Below are 24,113 nucleotides of genomic sequence, written 5' to 3'. Positions count from 1 at the left end.
GGCCAAAATCGCTTAGGCGGTAACAGCGCCAAATAAGAAGAAGAAGAGGATAGCATTTAATAGCGCTTACTTTCGAATCGTTAGGCAAAAGCCCCTTTGCAGTACACTTGTGCCCCAAAAAGTTACCTCGGAACGCAAAAAGTTACATTTTTCTGGATTTAATTTAAGATTAAATGTTCGACAAGTCTCAAAGACTTTCATGAGATTTTTCAAATGATGAGCTTCGCAACTCCCAACAACAATTACGTCATCCACATATACAAATGCCTGATTTGGCGATAGGCCAGAAAATGCGATCGCCATCATGCGCGAAAACGAATCTGGTGGAATCCCGAAAAGAGATCCAGCGTAGAAAAATATTTGGCTCGACCGAGGTTGTCTAGTATATCGTCGACTCGTGGAAGTGGGAATTTGTCTGCTATTAACTTTTTATTGACTGCTCGAAAATCTACATACATGCGATATGACCTTTCACCGCTGGGATTCTTTTTTGGGACTAGAATTAGGGGACTATTGTAGTTTGAAAAACTCAGTTCTATGGGATTGTTTTGGAGCAAATTATCTACCTGTTTATTAAATTCTGCTCGTTGTGAGTACGGTAGCCGATAATTTTTAGCTTAACCGGAGTGTCTACCACTCTCAACTTTTGCTCATAGAAATTGTTAAGAGTCATTTTTTTACTCTTCAGAGCAAATATGTCACCGTATTGTAGACATAGGTTCAAAATTCCACTTTCAGCATAAATCGGTATCTGTTGTTTGAGAATAGGCGTTAATTCAGTAAGGCGATTTGCATCAGAGAAGTCTTATCTATTTCATAAACATTGTAATCAGAGAGATTCATTGTTTTAATTCCATAATTTTTCGCATATTTTATTCAATATGTGGTGTTTACTATTTTTAAAATTGGATTATTTGAATTAACAATGCATTTAGCTACAAAACACCAAAAACGCAAGTATCGCGGCTAGTTTCATGCAAAATTGGCGACTTGAGTTTTGTATCGCCTACACATAAAGAGAAAATATTTGTTTGACAATTTATAACACATTTGTTTAGCTTTAAAAACTCCTTGCCGAGAATATCATCTGATGGTATATTGAAGTCATCATTTACAATATGCAGGGTGTGCGCGATAAAACAACCGGATATAACTAGATTTGTAAATACTGTACCTAATGTAGTTACAGTATTTGGCGTTACTCCTGTAATATTTACATTTTTTGACATTTATATTATTTTGAATTTTTGTAAACGCTGGATAATTTTATTAGCGAATTATCCGCTTGCGTGTCAACAAGGAAGCAGAAGATAGATATTTCTGTAGTTTCCAAATTTAGTGGCTTGCATTTTCTTCCCCCAACTTCCGCTGTTGAGGGGCATCTGCGTTTAAAGCCCTTATAGTGGCATCTCTATGTCGGTTATTGTTTGGGCGAGTATTATTGCTGGTATCACCGCGATTAAGACCACTACTTCTATTATTGTTGTTGTAATTTGTGCGCTGACCTTGCAAGTTGCGATTTGTGCGATAACCTCTAGGATTGTTGTGATTTAAGCGATGACTTTGAAAATTGCTATTGGAAAGAAAGCTTTGAGAGTTGCGATAAGAACTAAATCTTCTAGTACCCTGCAGGGAAAGCTACCTGTTGTGAACCAGAATGCTATCAGTTTGCGTTTCAGCCCAACTAGTTCACGTTGTATCCTTTTTCAATGGTAGCGACTGGTATTTTTAACATGGCGGTGTCATAGGAGATATCAATTTCCCGCTCTTGCATCAGCACACTACCAGGAGGAATACTAGTAGCATCATACCAGCTGACGTGATAGACTACCTATTCATCCCCCGTGAAAAGCATAAGTATGCCATTTTGCTCGAGGCGCTGCCACAGTGGCAATGGTCGACAGAGTAAAGCTTTGACACGCCAAATCAAGAGATCCGAGTTCGAATCTCAGTGTGCGATTTTATTTTTATTTCTTTTATTCTTTTTATTTAAATCTCTTATTGTAACTTTTAAATTAATGTTTTAAAAAGAACGAAAAAATATTTATTTTAATTTTTTACGGTATTTGAGTATTAAGGTTTTTTCCAAATTAAATTAAATTTGTGTAAAATTTTTATTTTATATTTAAATTTAAATAATTATTTAAATTTATTCACTTTACTGAAACAACCACGAATCGCACTCGAACCTGAGATATCAGAACCAGACTCGGTAGTCTTCACTCGACGCCACAGCCGACAATTGTGATGAAAGCAATTAACCGAATCTTAGTTTTGGTTGTGGCTATTCAAAGACAGATGTCGTTGATCGCATAAGTTGTTCGAAATCGCCGAAATGGCAGGCCGTCGCTTTCGCATACACTTGTTAATGAACTAGTATTTATACTGGCTGGTTTGGCCTGCGGAGAACTGGTATAATTATAGTCGATAACGAACTGGTATGACTTCCCCATTTAATACCAGTTTTCGAACTAGAATTTCTACCAGCTAGTTTACTTTTTTCTACGAGGAACTGGTATAATTATGGTTCATAGCGAACTGATATGGCTTTTATCCTTAAAGAATAGTTCATGAATTGGAATTTGTGCATACTGATACAGATTTTCACTGCAGGATAGTGTTGAAGTTAGTATTTTTACGCGCGCTAGTATTTGTCGTTTTTTAGTTAATTTGTGTGCTCGACTATTAATTTTGCGAGGACATCCTTAGAATCTGAAAATAATGTTGATGCAAGAATTGACTTAACCAAGTCTGACTTCGCATTCAATCGACAGACGTTCACCATTTGCTCCACGGTCATTTCGTGTACCTTGGCTCAATTATTAAAGAGCGCTCCAATGAATCAGATAACTTCTCAACTTGCTTAGCGAAATCTGCATAAATGCTTTTCTTAACATGCAGTGTTGCTATCTTGCCAGCAAACAACTTTTGAATTATATGGCCTAATACGAAATCGTACTAACATTTGCGGGCAACGCCTCATGGGCCTTACTTTCAAGCTTCGATTTTAGGAACACCACGAGCGTATCTGATAAGCTGGCGTCCAACAAAGTTTCTTTTAAACTAACCTTGTCTAGGAATGACTCCAGTGCTAGAGCGTCACCACTGTAATTCTCATGGATGATCGATGCACACATGCTCAGTCTTCTTTTGCTCTAAGGTAGCCATTTCGGTTTTTTGTATATTAACACTTAAATTAAAAGGAATGTTTGGCGAACCTGAAATTGTGCACTGATTTTCAAGAACTTTTAATGTATAATAAAAGGAGGGCGGAAACTCGCGAATTTTCAGATGAAAACCTGTGCTCGCATCACCGAATTCTTCTTCAGCTCTAGAATCTGTCACAATATTTTCTTGAACAAGCTCTAAAAAACTGATAATTACGGAACTCTTATATTACACTCCAGTCTATGAAAGCATCTAATCAGTAATGCCCTGCAGCGTTCCATCTTTGGTTGTACGTTATCATTATGGTCACTTGAAATTTGCTTTGAATGTATGATAGCATACTCTAAGATAGAATTATAATTTTCACTAAGTTGCGTTTTGTACTCTCTTATTTTATCTTCGTTTGTCGTTAGTGGTGTATTCTTCAAAACTCTATTTGCCACTTTGGTAAAGCTATCAAGCAAGTTCGTAAACTGAAGTTGCAGATCACTCATTTAAGAAAAAACTATGATGTTGTAATTGTGCTGATTATCTCTATGGGCCATTAACAGCGTTATTTAATTTGTCTCCTATAGAGGGCGTTTTTCCAACTATATGGAAGTAAGCGTTCATAACCCCGTTACATAAAAGCGGTAGCGGTAAAATCTTCAGTGGAGAACTACCGGGGAATAGCTAAGCTTTCTGCAAATTCCTAAATTAATTGAAGCAATTATAACAAATCAGTTGACGCATTCTATCTCTTCTAGCATTTCATATAGTCAACATGGATTTTGCAAGGGCAAATCAACTTCTACAAATTTACTTGAATTAACATCCTATATCTCAAAAGCATTTAGTGAAAGCAAAACTGTTGATGGTATATACTGACTTCAGTAAAGCATTTGACAAAGTGTGCCACTCGTTGCTCATCTATAAACTTGATCTTCTTGGTCTTCCACCTAATTTTCTACGTTGGATCTCTTCATACCTCTACGATAGATCACAAAGGATAATGTTTTAAAATACTATCTCTGGCGTGATTGATGTTACTTCTGGAGTCCCTCAAGGTAGCCACCTAGGCCCGGTTCTGTTTTTGCTTTTTATAAACGATATATCTACAGATAGACAATTTTCCAAAATTTTAATGTATGCAGATGATGTAAAGCTTTATAAATCGTACGTTTCAATTAAAGAAAGGTCTTTGCTACAATCAGACTTAAACAGCATTGCTTACAAGTAAATCTTATGCCTCTAAATCTTAAGAAATGTAAAGTAATGTGCTTCTCGCGAAGAGCTGTTCATCCCGCTTCATATACAATAGGTAACCATAACCTGGAACAGGTATTCAATTTGTGGACCTTGGTATCACAAAGGATCCTAAGCTTAATTTTAATCTTCATATTAATGTGATAGTCAACAAGGCTAAAGGTGTACTTGCATTTGTGAAACGATGGTCAAAAGAATTGTGTGACCCTTATATCACTAAAACCCTGTTTACGACATTAGTTAGGCCAATTCTGGAATCCGGTTCGGTGGTTTGGAATCCAAGGTATCAAATTTACTCAGACAAGATAGAATCAATTCAAAAACAATTCCTACTTTTTGCTTTAAGAAATTTCCGTTGGGATGCTCAATATAACCTTACACCTTATACGAGCCGATTAAAACTCATTAATCTTCCTACACTTTCCAGCCACAGGCAAATGCTGATATATTATTTCTTATTGCCGAAATAATAGACATAAGAACGATTATAAGAAATGTAAACAAAACAAAACTGTCAAAGCTAAACTTCAAAATGGGGGGATTGCCGGATGAATGTACGTAACCAATACTTATTCAAGACACGAACCATCATATCGGTATAGACACGAATTGACATGGCCACTATGAAAATTCCCACACTGACATACGATAAAAGAATCGGTGGTCAGATACCACGAGGCGAGAAAAATGTTTTTTTTTTGGAATTGGACACAGAGCGAACCACACTCATCAGCCCTCGTAAGAACGGAATTACAACCAAGTAATTAAAGTGGATTAAAAGCGTGTATTAAAAGCTGGCGACATTCGGGCAGTCGTTACTCACCCCTCAGTGGAAATTAATAGAGACAAAAGGTGCCGTCACATTCCTTCCGGCAAATCCCCAGCCATGTTGTTGCGTATAATAGAAAAGTTGTGAGCATCAAATCCGGACTATTCATTTCATAGCAATTGAGTCAACATAAGCCGGTAATACAAAATCATTACACGTAAGTCAGCCACTTTCTTGCCACCATCCATTGGAAACGAGCTATCCATCAACCGTAAATAAAGATTCCTGTTTGGACCGACAAATCACGGTCAAGCAAATCATTGGCGCCCAACTAAACGGGTGAAAAAGAATAAGTTTTCGTTGAACATAACCACACTTAAGCACGGCATAAAATAACCGCGTGCTCAGCTGAGGGAAAATAGCAATTTCATCATCGAATCAATTTAATACATCATAAAATTAGATTTAAGGAAAAATTAAAATCTTGTTGTCGTTTTTCTCATTTTGTTGGTCACAAAATTGTACGTCGGTGAACCATACATATTCGAGTTTAATAGATTTTTGATACACTTTTTCTTTTAGAAATTTCGCTATTATAAATCATCATTGAGATTGAATCAAATAATTATCTTTTGAATTCATAATCACTGTAAATTAATATCGTCCTCAGTCTTCACACGGCATGATTTATTTGATTTTTATTGGAGCTCGTTTTCAATCAAAATTTTTGTGGATATTTTGATTATTTAATTCCGCGGGGGTGAATGGTGATCGATCTGCGATGCGAACACCATTGATCAGCAGTCACAACCATTCTCGTTCAGTTCAGTTCGCCAATTCTGAAAAGCAAGTTAATTGAATTTTTTTAATCAAGTAACACCACGCATCGACGGTCAAGATTTTTGAACCGATAATTGAACCAAACTATTAATTTTTCTTTATTTTTTTGTAATTTCTTTGGGTATTCATTCCCAATAAAATTTGAAACTCGTATCAAAGTAATCTCGTTTAACATTCTCAAACTGGTTGAATATTCGCAGTCTGAGTTGGTCTTCTGGTTAATTCGGGGGTGGATAGTCTTGATCTTTGTTGCGTACCTTGTTGGCGACAGAAGGGGCCGAAGGAGATAGAGGTAATACTCCCAAGTATTCAAGGCCTTCGCTGCATCCCGGGAACAAACAACTTGGTCCATAAAAAGATTCGAGCTAGTGCGTTAAACGCCATTCTCAGCCCACGCTCGGTATAATATTAAACAAAATTTTGGACCGAAAATCACATGAGATATACAACCAATAATAATAAAAAATAAACTGAAGTAAATACTGTACTGATTATAAATCGAGTACCATCATCTTATAACATAGACTTTAATAGTACGGACTTTTTACGGATTTTTTAATAATCGGAATTTACAACTTGGTATTTGAGTCTTTAAACATGGAATTGTTTCCCATTCTCGACGCAACTTATTTGACAGACGAACAGGATCTGAAGGGGAAGGGGAGATATATAACCTATATCCAGCGCCGGTTAAATGGACCGACACCGAAATAGCCGCCCTCAATGGTAAAATATCTGCTTACGTTGGTCAACCATGGTTGATAAAATCCCATGCCATACACCAAATGAATGAGTTGGAAATGTGTGAGAGAGCATATAGGGAACTGAAGGCGAATGAGGTGTTAACACCTCAGGGTCGTCTTCATCAAATGATACATTATTGTTATCGACCGCTCGGTTGAAGCTAAAACCCGAGTCGGCGGCACGCCAGGCAGATCTGATCGGAACATTTCAGTCGAAGATTCGTGAGTTTCGGATGTCTTCACCGAATACGGGAATCCCGACGTGCGATCCCCAATTAAGTTTGAACTCGACCTTCCATGGTTTTGAGAACGAACGGGGAACAATGAGTTCAACTCAAAATACTGTTCCATCACAATATTTACCCTTAACCATACCAGATTCGATTCCAAACCAGAATATACCGACTTCGGTTCAGGCAATTGAACCACGGTATACCCTGACCACCAGTACGGTTAATTCAAATGCTCAACCATCCGTTCTCAATTCAGTGTCAGGCGGAACGGAGCCAACACCCTCATTACACCAACTGTCTGTAATGGTGTCTGAGTTGCTGAGAGCCCAAACACAGATGCAACAGCAAATGATCCGTGATCGGATTCAGTTGCAGACACAAATTCCTGACGTTCGTGATATGAACCAAACCATGCCAACGACCTGGAATCATACCTGGATACCACCCTCGGTGGATCCTCCGCATGGTTCCTTGGGTGGTCCTTCAACCTTACAAACTCAAACGATCAATACCTACCGTGGTCTTAGAACGTCACATATCCAAGAACCAATTAATCAACCATCTCATTTATATCCGAATTATTCGCTATCCGGTCCACCACAATCACTACCAAATCAAGCCACTATATTCGACGAATCTGCCCAAGCGGATGCAATGGATAGGAAATTCAGAGGCTTACCATCATGGATCCATGGCGTTCATGTGAACGAAAAATGTCTATCGGTTGAAGATTATTTGGCTATTATTGGCTCATTTCGATATAAGATTGGAGTACCCGACCATGAATTGGTAACGCCTTTGGTACCCACACTCACTGGGGCCGTTCGACAATGGTACTTCACCGAACTGAGAAACTTCGGAGATTATCAAGATTTTTGCACGAAACTTCGTGCTCGTTTCCTCAACAAACACACTCGGGCCCAAGTAATAATGTCATATGCACAGATTAAACTCGATCCACGTTCGCAAACACTGCTGAAACATATCGATGGCTTGACATTCCAAATGCAGGGTAATTCCTGTGGTCTGGATGAACGGGACCACCTCGATATCCTCATTGGTACCTTATCCGATCATCTGCGTGAACTCGTCCACACACGACAAGTCCACACGTTGAAGCAATTGCGTGAGTTCGCTCAGCGAATTGCACCACATTCGTTCATTGTTGCCACACCCCGTCCGGAAAGAACCCGTTCAGATAGACAGCGATCAGCGCCACGGGAAATTTCGGCAATACATGATTCACCGGATGAGTCTTCACATTCGGAATATACCGCTTCGCTTCCTGGATCCGACTCCGATGACAGGGAATGTGCATACGTGAACAAGCAAAAGAAACCAATTAAAGCATCTCAGAAACGTAGGTATTCGAAGCCAGTCGAGGATTATAAAAATGACAAAAATCCAAAGGGGAATGATACGAAAGTAGGAACTATCGTCGACCCATTTCTCGCTGTTGAGGGCGACGAAAATGTACGATGTGCAAAATGTCTCTTGTGGGGCCATCACTTCAAAAAGTGTCGAACCCAACCGAATAGGGTTACGGGGGTTACATGTGATCAACGCCCGTGTTCAAAAAACGCGTAAGGGAGTCGATTGGGAATAGTGGTCCATCGTACTCAGAATCCAAAACCTTTTCCAAATCCACTGTCTCTAACAATCCTCATTCGACCGAAGTCCCCCTACAAATCGACAACTCTTCAGTACCGAATTCCAGTAATAATTCTACTCTGATTCTTAACGACTATAATCCAGCTCAAAGGGATGGCAAAGTCCCAGTCCCTACTCACCAGCAAGACGCAGTCAATCAAGTTAACCAACCACGACTCCGCGATGTTTTCTTTATCGATTGTCGCGATTATCTCACGCTTATGGTTAACAACCATTCTCATATGGTTTTACTCGATGGTGGAGCCGAAGTCACAGGAATTTCACAAACATTTAATGAGAAGTACAGATGGGGGCAGTTGCAACCTACCAAAACCTCCATTGGTCTTGCCGATAATTCGATTTCATTTAAGGCCATTGGTAAAGTGAATGTATTATATACGGTTGGTAGTCTTACCCGACTTGTGCCAACTCTTGTAGTGCCTATCTCACTGAAACACCCAATTATGGGACGGACATTTCTTGAGGTCTTCTTTTTCGAACTGGTGCAGAACCAAGAGAAAGTTCAACGATTTTTAAAACATACAGCCAAAGGTGATACTGAAGAAGTTGCATCCGCCAAAGTCGAAATGGTTACGGCGGATAAATTTATTAATTTTTGTAATCAGCCACCAGGGAGTGGGGAAGAACAAGCTCAGGTATCTGCTATGAGTAATGATCTGGAGCCAATTGACGCTTCCACACTCGGTTTAGAGGGTGAACTAGATACCCCAAAAATAATGAGCGTCAGCCTTCCACATACTCTCACCCCAGATCAAAGACAAATGTTGGACGCCGTCCTCAGACTTTTTAATCCAACTCCTGAGTCTGGTCCTTTAAACGTCACTAATCAGATCGAACACGTAATTGATACGGGTGATGCAAAACCCGTCATGAAACGCCAGTATCCAGTATCGCCATACGTGGCTGAACAAGTTCAAGCCGAATTGGATAAAATGCGTAGTTGTGACATCATTATGACCATCGAAGAAAGCCCTTGGCGGTCACCAATTCTGGATGTAAAGAAGAAAGACGGAACGTGTCGCGTGTGCTTGGACACGAGAGAGCTGAATAAAATTACCATTCCAAATGCCTATCTAATTACGGATACTAACCACATTTTAGCACGACTAAAGTCAGCTAAATACCTAACCAATACTGATCTGTCTCAAGCTTTCTTTCAAATTCTTTTGGCAAAATCAAGTCAACTGAAAACCGCTTTTGCATTCGGTAACAGACTTTATGCTTTTCGTCGCATGACGATGGGGTTGAGAAATTCACCCGCCACATTAGCCATTCTCATTGATAAAATTTTCCGTGATTTGGTTCCACATGCATTCGCATATGTCGATGATTTCATAATTTGCACTTCGACGTTTGAAGAACACGTTAAGATATTGGCTATTGTTGCAAAACGTCTGGCGGGGCCGGCTTAACCATCTCAACATCCAAATCGAATTTTTGTTGTAAATATTGGAATTCCTGGGCTACGTTTTGTCTCAACAGAGTTTATCTGCGAATCCATCTCGTATTCAAGCGATTGTTGAATTTGCACGGCACAAAACGGCAAAAGAAGTCAGACGGTTCGTTGGTGCAGCAGGCTGGTACCGTAAATTTATTTTCGGAGATCACAGCTCCCCTTTGTGAATTGTATAAAGGAAACCGAAAAGGACCCATTGAATGGAATACCGCTGCTGAACAAGCCTTTCTCAAACTCAAAGAGTGTTTAACTACCACTCCCGTTCAAAACCATTCAAGGTCTATACCGATGCCTCGCTTATCGCAGCGGGAGCTGTTCTAGTACAAGAACATGTTGGGAATGAACGTGTGGTTCAGTATTTTTCTAAGAAATTCTCGAAAGCCGAACAAATTTACACAGCATCCGAACGGGAATGCCTAGCCGTTCTCTTAGCGGTCGAAAAGTTCCGTCCATATTTTGAGGGTCGTGAATTGGTTGTGGTAACGGACCATGCAGCTTTGCGCTGGCTACAAACTCTCAAAGACCCAACTGGCCGTTTATGTCGTTGGGCGATCCGATTATCACCATACGATCTCAAAATTATTCATAAACCAGGAAAACATTTGGAACTTCCTGACGCCTTATCTCGTTCTTTTGCTCTTCTCAACATCGTTCGTAGAAATCCAATTAACCTTCCGAGTAATTTTCACGTTAATCGCATCCGAATCACATCCGTGATCAACATTGACCCAAACACGTGCGATAAATGGTACAACAAAATGCATGCCATGGCCTCAAAACAACCATTAGATAGATATAAAATCGAGAACAACCTCCTATATCACCGATTGAAATTTTCCAATCAAAGTGCGGAAATACTGTGGACACTTTGTGTACCATCTTCTGACAGAGCAAAAGTCCTCGATGAAAATCATAACCAACATTCGCATCAGGATGTTTGGAAAACTTATAGACGTATCTCACAACGCTATTACTGGCCAAACATGTATGAGTCCGTTTACCAGTACGTTCGGCAATGTGAACTATGCCACCGCATTAAACCAAGTAATGAGAGCACCTAAACACCTCACGGCGAATATAGAGAACCAAAAAGACCGGGTAGGCAATTATCGATTCACTTCGTCGGTAAGCTACCCATGTCTAAAAATCGTAACCAATGGATCTTCGTAGCCATCGACTGTTACTCGCGATATGTCTGGGCGCAGCCCATGAAAAATTCAAACGCCATATCCGTAGTCAATTATCTTCGACATATATTCCCGGTGCATGGCTGCTTCGAACTCATTATATCAGATAATGGTACTCAATTCATCAGTCAAACTTTCGCAAAGCTTTGCGCCGATTATGACATCAAACACATGAAAACGCCTTTGTACCATCCACAAGCCAATCAGGTCGAGGCGACAAACAAAAGCATTAAACTTGGATTACGTGCTCACAACACATTGAACATTCCTCCTTGGAAAACCATCTTTCTCGTGTTCTTCATGATATTAACACATCAGTGCATTCAGCCACGGGCTACACGCCATATTTCCTGCACACTGGTCGTGAATATGTGAAAGATGGAAACGAATATAAATTATTATTGGATGTAAATCCATACCATACACAGGATGTGGAACAGCGTAAAGTTCTGGCTGATGAAATTCGAGACAAACAGTTCGAACAATATCAATACACCGCACAACAGGCATTGACCCGTAAAAGAGAACGCCAATTCGAGATAGGCTCGGAAGTGTACATTCCCAATCCTAAACAGTCCATGGCCGGAGAGGGCTATACACAAAAACTAGCCTCACCAAAAATTAAAGCCTATGTTTCACAGAAACTTGGTTCGAATTCATATGAACTGATCGATGCTAAACACCGAGTGCTTGGCAATTATTCCGCCGATTTAATCACAACACGTTAACTCATTCAGTACATTCGCCTTCTGAAGAATTTCGATGAATATATGGCGGGCCTCCATACTCCATTGATTCTGCCTTATTACAGGGTACCCGGCTGGAATAAATTAATTAAGTTTAGTTTTGTTATATCCATAGTTTTGTTATATTATATCCTCAGTACATTGCTAGTAAATCGATCAAAGCAAACAAGAAAAGATTCATAACCAAATCATTTACCAATGCCTTTCATCTACCGTAGCTTATGTAATGCGTACTGAAACTAAATACGAAAGACGGAACATTTGTACATACATATGCGCTTAAAGGCGAACTGAACGAGTCAGGATGGGGTTGATGAAGATCCTGTAGAACGATTTCGATGTAAGGTCTAACGTCGATCAAACCACAGCCCGTGAATCGCATTCGAACCACCATCCTAATATCCCTACTAAACGCTCCACATTTTTTTTGTTAACGTGTCGCTGAAGATGAGAGGGGGATATTGATCTATTATTTTTTATTGCCCAAATAATAGACATAAGAACGATTATAAGAAATGTAAACACAACAAAACTGTCAAAGCTAAACTTCAAAATGGGGGGGGGGATTGCCAGATGAATGTACGTAACCAATAGTTATTCAAGACACGAACCATCATATCGGTATAGACACGAATTGACATGGCCACTATGAAAACGCCCACACTGACATACGATAAAAGAATCGGTGGTCAGATACCACGAGGCGAGAAAAATATATTTTTCTTTTGGAATTGGACATAGAGCGAACCACACTCATCAGCCCTCGTAAGAACGGAATTACAACCAAGTAATTAAAGTGGATTAAAAGCGTGTATTAAAAGCTGTCGACATTCGGGGAGTCGGTCCTCACCCCTCAGTGGAAATTAATAGAGACAAAAGGTGCCGTCACATTCCTTCCGGCAAATCTCCAGCCATGTTGTTGCGTATAATAAAAAAGTTGTGAGCATCAAATCCGGACTATTCATTTCACAGCAATTGAGTCACCATAAGCCGGTAATACAAAATCATTACACGTAAGTCAGCCACTTTCTTGCCACCATCCATTGGAAACGAGCTATCCATCAACCGTAAATAAAGATTCCTGTTTGGACCGACAAACCAAGGTCAAGCAAATCAATGCTTGGTACAATTTTTATAGTTAAATTATTAATAGGCTCAGTTTCAAGTCCGCTTCTTCTTGGCGAAGTTAGCCTTAATGTTCCCTCCCGGGTATCAAGACAATTTTCCCCTATTTCTGAAAGCTTGTAAAACTAATTTTGAATTGCACGACCCACACCGTTGCTTATGCCAAGATTTTAACTCTCATTCCAGCACGTTTTATATATCAGATCCGCTTTTCAGCATTGAGAAATCGATACTGTCCTCCGTCAATAAATGAATCATTAAAATAAAGACATAAAATCGGCTGATGAATTTAGTTCTGTAGCTGAACAGTTTTAGATCTCGACACTTAACAAACCCCTGCCTATCGTGACTCGGCGCAAAAATTGGAATTATTATTAGTTAATAACTCGAGCGCAGTATTGAGTTTAACATTTTTACCTTCAAACAATTATATTTACATACATATATCAATATTATCAGTACAATATGTTAAAGTAAATAAGTACATGTTTTCCATATCAACTTACATACATATGGCCAATTCTACAGGAAAGTAAACCCGCCCGATTTTTTCTTTCTTTCAAATATTGAACATATTAGTGATTATTGGTATTCATTATATCTGTCAGCTGCTTCTGACACTAATTCTTATCATGGCCAAGCATTTTGTGATAAATATTTTGCTCCTTTTTTCGAAGAATTTTTCACGAACCTAAAAACTGTTTTAGATACTTCAACAAGGAAAAGTACAAAAAGATAAGCTTTCCTTGATTTATTTTGGCCGATTAAATTCTGAACGATAGAAGATAAATTAGTTTAACAGGATACGTTCCAAGTTAGCGAAAATGTTGTTTAGAACTCCTATTAAGTCGTAATCAAATGTACCGCAAATGTTAAGTGTAACGTAGCCAGTGAAAAACTAAAAAAGTTGTTTTTTGTATAATTAAGAACCCTTTCCAAAAGGATGTATAACATGTTTTCTTAGTATTGTCGATATCATACTGATTCCATATGGAAAAAAAGAAATCACAGCTGGCTTCGTTGCACAATTACCTAATAAATAAGTGAAACGTGGCCAGTGCTTTTCTTTTTATTTAAACATTTTTTTATTGACTTGATAACTATTCTCATTTCATTTTAGCAATAAATATATTTAAGAAAGTCTTTTCATGAACAATTACGTATTGAGCATTATACTGCTAAATTTTAATAAGTATTCTATTGAAATAAAGCGAAACTAACATTTGTAACATTTGTTTATCTCTTAAGATTTTGACTATATATTTGCCTATAATACAATTATTTTTTTTTTGCAACATATAAATCTGATAAGTTATCTGCCCATTATAGAATCTGGTACAAGTCTACACCAGACTATGAAGAGTTTATAATAATAGTAATAATAGATTGGCGCTTACACATATGTTAGTGCTTGGCCGAGCTTCTCCTCCAAATTGTGGCGTGCGCCTTGATGTTGTCACACAAAGGGGAGGGACCTACATTGGAAAAAAATAATTATTCAGAAAGGATTAAAAAGAAAACACACAACATGGTACTTTACATTAGGTTTTGTATATTTTAAGTTATTAAAAGTAGTAAAAATTTTAGCGAAGGATGATTTTTGACCTAGTTAGAATTTTTAAAGATAATCGAGTTTTATTTTTTAATCCTGCAATAAAAGATTTTAGCTGAAACAATTGTTTATGATGACAGAATAAGAATGCGAAGAAAAAATTTATGAACAAAGCCTTTTGGTTAAACCTTGCCCTAGAGAACCGTACGTGTAACGTGGCCAGTGTTTTGTGTAACGTTGCCAGTGCCCAAATTTTATCAGCAAAAATTGTCAAAAACCTAAAATTTACAACAATTGGGTAAGCAGATGACCACCTGCATTCATCGTAGATGACATACTGAAAAGCTAGCAATAGTCGCTCACCCGTTTCGCAGAAATTTCACACTTTCTGACACAACCAATCATGCACATTCGAATGCCTATAACTTTGAAACCCAAGGATTTATTAAAACCTTTCTTCTACAGATACATAGATTGGACCGTGCCTGATCATATCACCTAAAAAGCCTAGTTGATTTTGTGTTATTTAGTGGAAAATTGATTCATACTTTAGAAAAAATGTGGACGAATGTAATGTGTTTAATTTCGTCGAACAAACCGGTATAACACTCATGTTGAGGTGAATGCGAATTAAGTCGCCCTTCTTGCTCTGTAGATGTTGCACGCCTTTGTAGGCGGAAGCGGGCGAAGTATGTATACCCAGCAAAAAATCGGTAATCGCTTTTAGTGGTAACGTGTTCTAGAAGGCATAGCGTTATAATGCCTTCGAATTTTTTCGCTTCTTTTATGCATTGCCGGTAATGCAAAGTAGAGTGTCCTACAATATTTTATTTATTTCGCTTCTTTGTTTCATTTCGGGGAATGCAAAGTAGAATGTCCTTCAATATTTCTTTTTTAATTCGCTTCTTTGCTTCATTTCGGGGAATGCAAAGTAGAATGTCCTTTAATACTTCTTTTTTAATTCGCTTCTTTGCTTCATTCAGGAAATGCAAAGTAGAATGTCCCACAATATTTTATTTGTTTCGCTTCTTTGCTTCATTTCAGGGAAAGCAAAGTACAATGTCCTACAATATTTTTTTTTATTTCGCTTCTTTGCTTCATTTCGGGGAATGCAAAGTAGAATGCTGTATCGTAGTCAGCTGAAAAATAGAATGAATATCCAAAAATTCTTTTTCTACCGTTACTTTCTGTGGAAATTTGTCTCGCATAAAAATCATGTTTAGCTTTGTTCAATTTGCAGCGAACTTGAAGTCAGTCAATGAAGTGAAGTACAAGAGTGAGGAGGTACAATTTTAAGCTTAATTAAATATGCCGATTTTTAAGTAAAATCTAAATACCTAAATACATACAAATGTATGTATAAAACTGATTTATAAAAATTTTCGTTAATTTTAATCTTTTAAGCCATTTTCTGATTTCAATTTAATATAAATAAGTATGTACTTATCTAGGCATTCTACATTAGTTTCTCTGTAAGGCATTCTTTGTTCGCTTCTCTGGATTCTGTTTATCCATGCGTTCTCCCTTCGTTTGAAGGTAATGCTGCGGTAAGGACTTACCGCCAATGACATGCCCATGTTAGAATAATGCCACTTTCGTTTCTGTGGTAATCGTGTTTTTGCTGGGTATGTTCTTCTGAACGTTGACTTTAGGGATATTTCACAGAGAAACGGTCTGCACTACTGTGAATTATTGTAGGTGGAAGAGGGGAAATGAAATGTATATCTCTTCTCGCATTTATTGATGTGGCGCAGATAGTTGTTGCATTTTGTTATTTAGTCGCCTTCCTCGTATATTAAACTTTTGTGATGTGCCACTGTGAAGTTCCGTTGCTGAAGGCCTGCTCTCCTTAGCGCGTCTTACTGAGCAGCGGGGGTGCTCCCGTCGACACAAAATAACTCCGATTGTTCGCGTTCTTGCGCTAACGTCGCTGTCGCTAGCTAAACAGGTTTGTTTTTTTCAGGAAAAGTCACGAATTTGTAATTGTCTTTGGCTTTTGCTTTTTATGTGGTAACGGAATTGTGGCGTGTTATATGACAAGAGGTTTCATTACGGTATTTTTTCACATAACTTCACAAGGGACTGTAAAGCCTTTAGTCACATAACCTCACTTTTTGCTTTGAAGCGACTTTTCCTTATACATAATGTGACCAGCCGTACTTCTTTCGGAACTACAGTAGTTCTTTTTTAGCTCCTGTACTTCGTACTTCGAAGTACAGTCAAATGTACTTCTTTGCAATATTCTGTACTTCGGGCCCTGTACTTCTCCGATCTTTTGAACGATCGTCACATGGCCTGGGTGATAAATTCATTCAAACCATTAAAGTCGCAGAGGACCGATGGCATCCTACCTGCGCAGCTGCAAAGGGCTCTGAAGAAGTCGTGCAATTGGTTGGATTCTATTTATGGGAACAGCGTTAGGATCGCGTACATCCGCAAGGCTTGGATAGTCAGTGTTGCGTTCATGCCAAAGGCCGGAAAAAGCTCTCATGTTTCTCTAGGGGTTTTGGGCTCATCATTCTGTCTTCATTTTTGCTAAAACGCTAGAGACTGATAGACTTGGACATAAGAAACGCGATTCCTCGTGACTGTCTTTCAAGAGCTCAACATGCTTTTTACAAGGAAAGGTCAGTGGATACCGAACTGAGCACATTGGTAAAGTGGTCAGAGAAAGTCGTCACGCTTAAATATTATGCAGTGGGGGACTTCAACAATGTCACTCTTAAGGCAATAGTCAAGTATATTCATAATCTAGGGTTTGAAACCAACCTAATAAGGCTTATCTACAGCTTATTTTGTGACAGAACTGTCGCGGTGGAGTAGGGGAACGCCTTCACTCAGAGTAGAGTCAATGGGGTATTCCGCAAAGTGGTGTTCTATCTCCTCTGCTCTGGATTGCGGCTGTAAATGACCTTCTAGAGGAACTGGAAAAAGTGGGCTTGCGGGGGATCAGATATGTAGATGTTGGGGAACTCTTGGTTAAGGGCCGCATTCTATACACCCTTTATAATCTGGCTCAAGGTTACCTGAACCAGGTAGCTAGGTGGGCGATCAACGGCGGCCTCGCAGTAAATCCCATTAAGATGGAACTGGTACAATATAGCCGTTGTGGCCATTCGCACGAGTGGGGTTGTTTGTCAGGAAGTACAAGTTAACATTTGTGGCCATTCCGGTGGGGTTGTTTGTCTGCGGCTCTCAGAACTGGTCAAGTAGTTAAGCTTGATCCTGGTTAGGAAGCTGTAGTGGAAGCCTAACATTTTTGGAAAGGGTAAGAAAGGCATCGTTGCCCTGTACTGCTGTAGGGGAGTTATCGGTAAAAGGTGAGATCTCTCGCCCAAAGTAATTCAGTAGCCAGATTTAAGCCTATCTTATTTCACTTAGACCTCGTCTGGTGGAACTCACTAGAGAGGGCTACACTTGTAAAATAGGAATAAGTGGAGTATTAGGAACCACACCTGCACTGGTGCTTAACGTCATGTTGAACACGGCGCCTGCGGATATTGCAGACAGAAGTCTCGCAGCTCTACCTATATTCCCTCAAGAGAGTACTGGGTAGGGCGGGTTACTCGAAGGAGGGAGCGCTAAACTTCTTCATGGACGGATCCTAACTTGGAGACAGGGTTGGTGGAGGTGTATTTTGTCGGAAACCACCAAAACTCAGTTCAGACTTCTGGAATTCTGCAGTGTATTTCTGGTGAAAATAGCTGCCCTCAAGGAAGCGGTAGACTCACTGATGAAGGGTGTGATGGTGTGCTTGAAATCGGTAAAGGAATGTCTGACTTCTTTCAATCGCGTCAGAGTACTTCTAATGTACTTATTCTAATTAAGGTGCCGGGTCTCAGTGACATCGCGGGAAACTGCGTCGCTGATAATCTGGCATTGGAAAGGCAGCCTTACTACGTACTCGGAATAATAAAATTGCATACTCTAACAGCCAAAACGAATCAAGATAGACATAGACAAATGTAACATGATCATAATGAAAAAAGAAATCGATTAAGCGGTGACTGTCTGTCCGTCCGTCCGTCTGTGCACACGATAACTCGAGTAAATTGAGATAATAATAATAATAATAGATTGGCGCTTACATATATGTTAGTGTTTGGCCGAGCTTCTCCTCCGACTTGTGGCGTGCGCCTTGATGTTGTCACACAAAGCGGAGGGACCTACAGTTTTACGCCGACTCCGAACGGCGATTGTATTTTTATGAGAAGCTGTTTTTCATGGCAGAAATACACCACTGTTAAGAAAAAACCTTTTTCTATATTTTTTTGCGATGTTGCTCTGACCAGGGCTTGAACCCAGGTACTGATGAGTGAAAGCGTGCACTGCTTACCACTACACCACAGAGGCCGACAAGTAAGACAAGCGAGTAAATTGAGATAGAGAACTTGGTATGTGTACTTTTTTCAGCGATGGACGGACAATAACCACGCCTACCTGCCATATAACGGTAGTTTTCAGAAATACGAAAACTGCGATATTTTGGTAACTAGCAAAGCTTATTCACTCAAAATTGAAATTTACAAGGATTTTGAGACGAAAAATAATAATATTATAAATTTTTGGGAAATGGGTGCAGCCACGCTCACTTATGATTACATCTGTATACCTCGGTAACCGCTCCATCAATTTCCCCCAAACTTGGCACGGTTGTTGACCTTATTATTATTGTGATTTTATTTTTTCCTCCGAAACATTTTCTAATTGTAGCTATTTCTTGGTAAAAGTGTTCGCCTTGTTCATCACTGAACTGGCCCAAATTATGTGGGAAGTAGTCCAAATGCAAATGAAGGAAATGAATTTATACCCATGTGTTAAAAGCCATTCCACCGTAATCATTCACAAATTCGTTCACAACCGTGACGTAGTTGACGCTTCTGTGGTTTCCAACGAAATTTTCGCATAGCGCTACAAAACACTTCCATGAACGTTTTTCTACAGAGCTTAGCTTGTTCAAAAAGCTCACTTCGCTCCTAATTTTACGAATTCGAGGTCCTATAAAAAATCCTAAAATTCATAAAAAGATATAAAACCGATAAAAAAGTGTTAGATGAGAGAACAAAAAATTAATACTTCCTTTTATTTTGGCTTCACTTCGTCTTTAAGACGACAAAAAGCGTTGCTATTTGCATCACATTTGTTTACAATTAACAGATGGATTGCACAAAAAAAAACGGTTTTCCTATGGGACAGCTTTGCAAACCATCCTATACGTGCACCGTGCAAGGGCTTTGCAAGACTGTGAGAATACCCATATAGTTTCACATATCCTAGGATTAAATGCAGTGGTGGTACGACAACATTTTGAGCTTTGGCCAATGGGACGTTTAAAACGTTTTTCCTGCCTATTTGATCCGGCTCTCGGAATGGCCATACCTTGCAATCAGAAACAACGTCAAATTAAAAAAAGGCGGTCAAGCAACAGTTTTGAGTTGCATAGCCCAAAATTATATTTTTGCAAAAATTTTGTTTTCATAAAAAGTTTAATAACTCAGAAAAGTTTTATCCGATATTTGAAAATACACACTCGTTTTACTAGTTGGTAAATTTAGCTTTATAATCAATTTAGGCCTAGTATGATTTTCTTATAGAATAGTGCGTAAAAAGCTCACCAAAGTTGAAAAAATTAAAAAAAAAATGTGTTTGGTGGGTAAATACACACAGATCTCTTAAGGTTTTGTTATTCTCATATATATCGTTCGAAAGGCTCAAGTTTATTCTTCTTAAACCCGGCAATAAACGGTTCATAATGAACTAAGTTACAGGCTTATAAGTGCACAAAAGTACGAAAAACCGGTTTTTTAACGGTAAATCCAGATTTTGGGGGTGTTTGGCAAATTTCATATTTCGATTCTTGTTTTACTCGAAAAGACCTACCAAAAAATATACATAACTTCCCAGGTATTTTTTAGTGTCGCACAGTGTTACTTATACAGCACAAGTGCCTAGAGAATGTTTTTATCACTTCGCATACATGCAACATTTAATTCTTTGTGTTATGCTGTTTTCGTTAAATGTTGGATTTGGAACTGCTCGAATTCACTGTTAACACAGAGGTAAATAAAGAACGGTTTTGTCTTAGTTTTAGGTGCCACTATATCATATATGTAATACTTCTATATTGGCAGTAAGCTAACTTCTCAATGTGTAAGCATTCCGATCAAAGCGAGACAGTCTAGTACCGTTTTTGTCAATGTATTGTGTACTTGAGTGCCGTTTTTGTGTATGTATTGTGTACATGTTTATTTATAAACTTATGTGTTCCTTTTCTTTCGTTTGTGTTTATTGATATACATATCTGTACTGTAGTGTTTTCGGACGGTAATAGCTCTTACTGCCAATATAGGAGTATTACATATATGCAATATATTAACCTTTTGTTTTTTGTAAAATACTGTGTTGGTGCGCAGTGTTTTAATTTGTTATATTTTTTTTCTTTTTATTTTGTCAAGAATCGAGTGAGTGTTTTCCATAACATCATTTCAATTTTCACAGGCGCGTGTGATTTACGTAAAAGTTCGGTTCTTTTTTTCATAACAGTCAAAATTTAATGGTCAAATATATTCGCGCAGCCAGAGCTCGAAAATCAAACACGTATTTTCTGTCTTCAGTATGATAGTATACTGTTTTATTATATCTCCTTAAAAACTAACAGCGCTACCAGATTTTTATTTTTAAAGTACATCGATAACAACTTGTAACTATCACTTTCATAAAGGTGCCACTACACTACCTTGGGCCTGTTGTGCCTGACGCAGCTGCTGTTGCTGCCTGATGGTAGGTGGCTGCAGTGGGTGCGATGTTCTTTGCGTCGGCGGTACTCTACAATAGGGGGCGTTGTAGTTCGTTGTCCACTCGCGTGTGGTACGTAGGCCAGAGCATAGACGGAACTGACACCAGCCAAGGCATGTGTTGCATTTGACTGATGTCACATTCCGGTATAATCTGTATGGCACACGGAGCAGATGGTGTGGGCAAACAGGAGCTGCTTGTTGGCTCGCACGCGCGTGTTGGAGCGGCCGGTAGATTGGTGTGAGGGTGAGGGGGTGCAGAGGTTTGCTGTTGCTCAGGGGAGCTTCTGGGAGCCGTTCAGGCTCTTCGGGTGCTAGTTCTCACCCTCGCGTTGCTTGAGCGGTTAGCCGTGGAGGCTGATTGTGCCATTTGGCGTTAACAACAGCCACAAAGCTTGTGGTCTACTCTCGGTGAGACCTAAGGCCAGAACAGGTTCTTAGGTGACTCCATCCGTTGCATGAGTTGCACCTAACCGAAGTGGAGTTCGGATGGAGTCGTTTCTGGCAGACACAGCAGAAATATGTTTCTGCTCCGGGGTTGGGCTCAACGCCCGCCCGTAGAAGAAGGATGCGGAGCAATCCGGCTGCAAGGTATTGCTCCATGGATATTAAATAGGTGAAGGGTATCGCCGATCTGAACGGCGTTAGGTCGCCGAAACAACAGCCCTTGGTCGAGTAAAACCCGAGTCATTCCGGTACGTAGATCCGGCTGTCGTAGGAATGAGTACTAATTCGTCTTATTTAGCTCTGAACCAAAGAACTTAAATCTAGTCTACTTCGCTAAGAACTTACAGCTTTTGTGTTTCGTTTGCGTTTAAGCGTGCCATTTTGACCAGTTTTGTCTACTTGTCTTTTGTTTGTTTAATGTTCATAATATCTTTACATAACCAACTCCATATAAATTTACATTCAAAACTTCGTAAAAAAATTATACAAACTAAACAAACTTTACTATTCACACCCTAAATTTTTTAAATTTTGTTCAGAATATTTCTAAAAATTTTTGTTATGCAGTTTTTTAGCCCATAAAGTTCTAGTAGATTAAAGTGCCAGACGCTCGGAAATCGCGTTGATTTTCAATAATTTCTTTGCCATTCGGTGTTGTACAGTTTCATCCATATAAAGTAAGCTCGACAATTTCTTTTATTAGGAACAAAATTCCTAGCACCGCCTTCAAACAGAAATTGAACTTTGCAGTTTAACCTACTAAAATTTAATGGGTTATAAAAGTTCATATTAAAAATATATATATTTCATATGTATATTTATATAAATAACTATATTTTTCTACATTTCAGGATTATTTATTTGTATCTTTCCAAAATAATTCAGTAACAAAAAAACAAAAACCATATTGCATTAATTGAATGATTTCCGTACCGATTAACAAACTGGTACTCAGTAACCTTAGGAGCGTCTATGTTTATCATAGTACCATTAATGCACCCTGCGACTTAAGGAAATCGACCAATGTTGAAAAATTGTGTGGAAATATTTTGCGTAAATTCCGGCCAACAAATAGCTTAATCCATCAATTTGTTCATCACGGCATTTGGCATCCGATGGATTCCTCTACATAGCGCTAATTTGTGGACCCCATGCTTTTGACCACGCCATTATTATAGTTTGCTTCAATTGTTAATAAAATTTTTTCAATTTGGCTACGAAATAGGCAAAATTTTTCTACTAGACCAATATGTAAACTGCAGTTGATTTCTTCTTTTATGACACGCCTTTTATTATTTGCAGACTGTCCTCTAATAAATTTAGTATTTCAAATCGAAGCATTTTTTGTGTCAATATTTTATCGAATCACGTGTTAAAGCATTGATTAATTCATTCAGACTGAATAAATGTAACTTATCGCTGGTATGATAGGTAAAATTATTTTTAGCAAAATAATGCTAAAGTTAGCAAAATGAAAAATGACAAGTGATAAATACAAATTTTTGGTGCAACGAAATGCTAATAAATTTTGATAATTTACATAACTTATCACTTATCCGCTAAAATCTTTTCGCTAAGCATTTTAAATTTTGGTGCAACGGTTATCTATGATTTTGCGTGATATTTTACTTATCAATACTCATTTGAGTGACTTTTCCTTATCATTTTGGTGAAACACATACCTTTGCGCAAGTTCGATAATTTACTAAAATGCTAATCATAATTCGTTGGTGCAATAGGGCCCAGCTAATTTCTTTGCCTTACACGTATTTTGTTTTTTGCTTTTACTGCTTTGACAGCACACCCATCAAAAGCAAAAACAAGATACGTTGGGGCCAAGGCGAATTAATGTAAGGTGATAGCAGGAGTACGAAAACAAAAAATTACATGTATTTTGTTTTTGCTTTGGCGGCATAAACTGTCAAAATCTGTAAGAGTGTGTGTAGAAATTCAAACAAAAATTTTCAATTTGATATCAGAAGCCGTACGGCGAAACACATACACAAAATCAGCTGAGCTAGTAACACCACCTTATATAAATTCGCCTTGGTTGGGGCCAATTTAAATTTTGACACTTTGTATAAATTCGCCTTGGCGGCCTACATACGACACCAATATTCAGAGAATTTTAAATTTT

The 24,113-nt window shown here is 38.7% G+C and overlaps 2 protein-coding genes across 2 annotated transcripts in view; both read right to left on the bottom strand.

Moving 5' to 3' along the window:
• LOC118735044 (cyclin-dependent kinase 5 activator 1) overlaps positions 1-24,113 on the bottom strand; it is a gene marked incomplete at its 3' end in the record, with an annotated part of 199,274 nt that overhangs the window by 151,906 nt on the left and 23,255 nt on the right.
• Positions 936-24,113, bottom strand: part of LOC118736065 — an 83,696-nt gene continuing 60,518 nt past the window's right edge. The window contains exon 3 of the mRNA XM_036466172.1: positions 936-1,204. Within this exon, the coding sequence (XP_036322065.1) occupies positions 936-1,204 (269 nt within the window). The remainder of the gene's footprint in view (positions 1,205-24,113) is intronic.

The sequence above is a fragment of the Rhagoletis pomonella genome, unplaced genomic scaffold (assembly GCF_013731165.1).
Source record: "Rhagoletis pomonella isolate Grant_MI unplaced genomic scaffold, Rhpom_1.0 Rhpom_scaffold_00003, whole genome shotgun sequence".
NCBI classification, from domain to species: Eukaryota; Metazoa; Arthropoda; class Insecta; order Diptera; family Tephritidae; genus Rhagoletis; species Rhagoletis pomonella.
The sequence above is the reverse complement of the archived record's forward strand: the minus strand, read 5'-3'. Positions and strand labels throughout refer to the sequence as shown.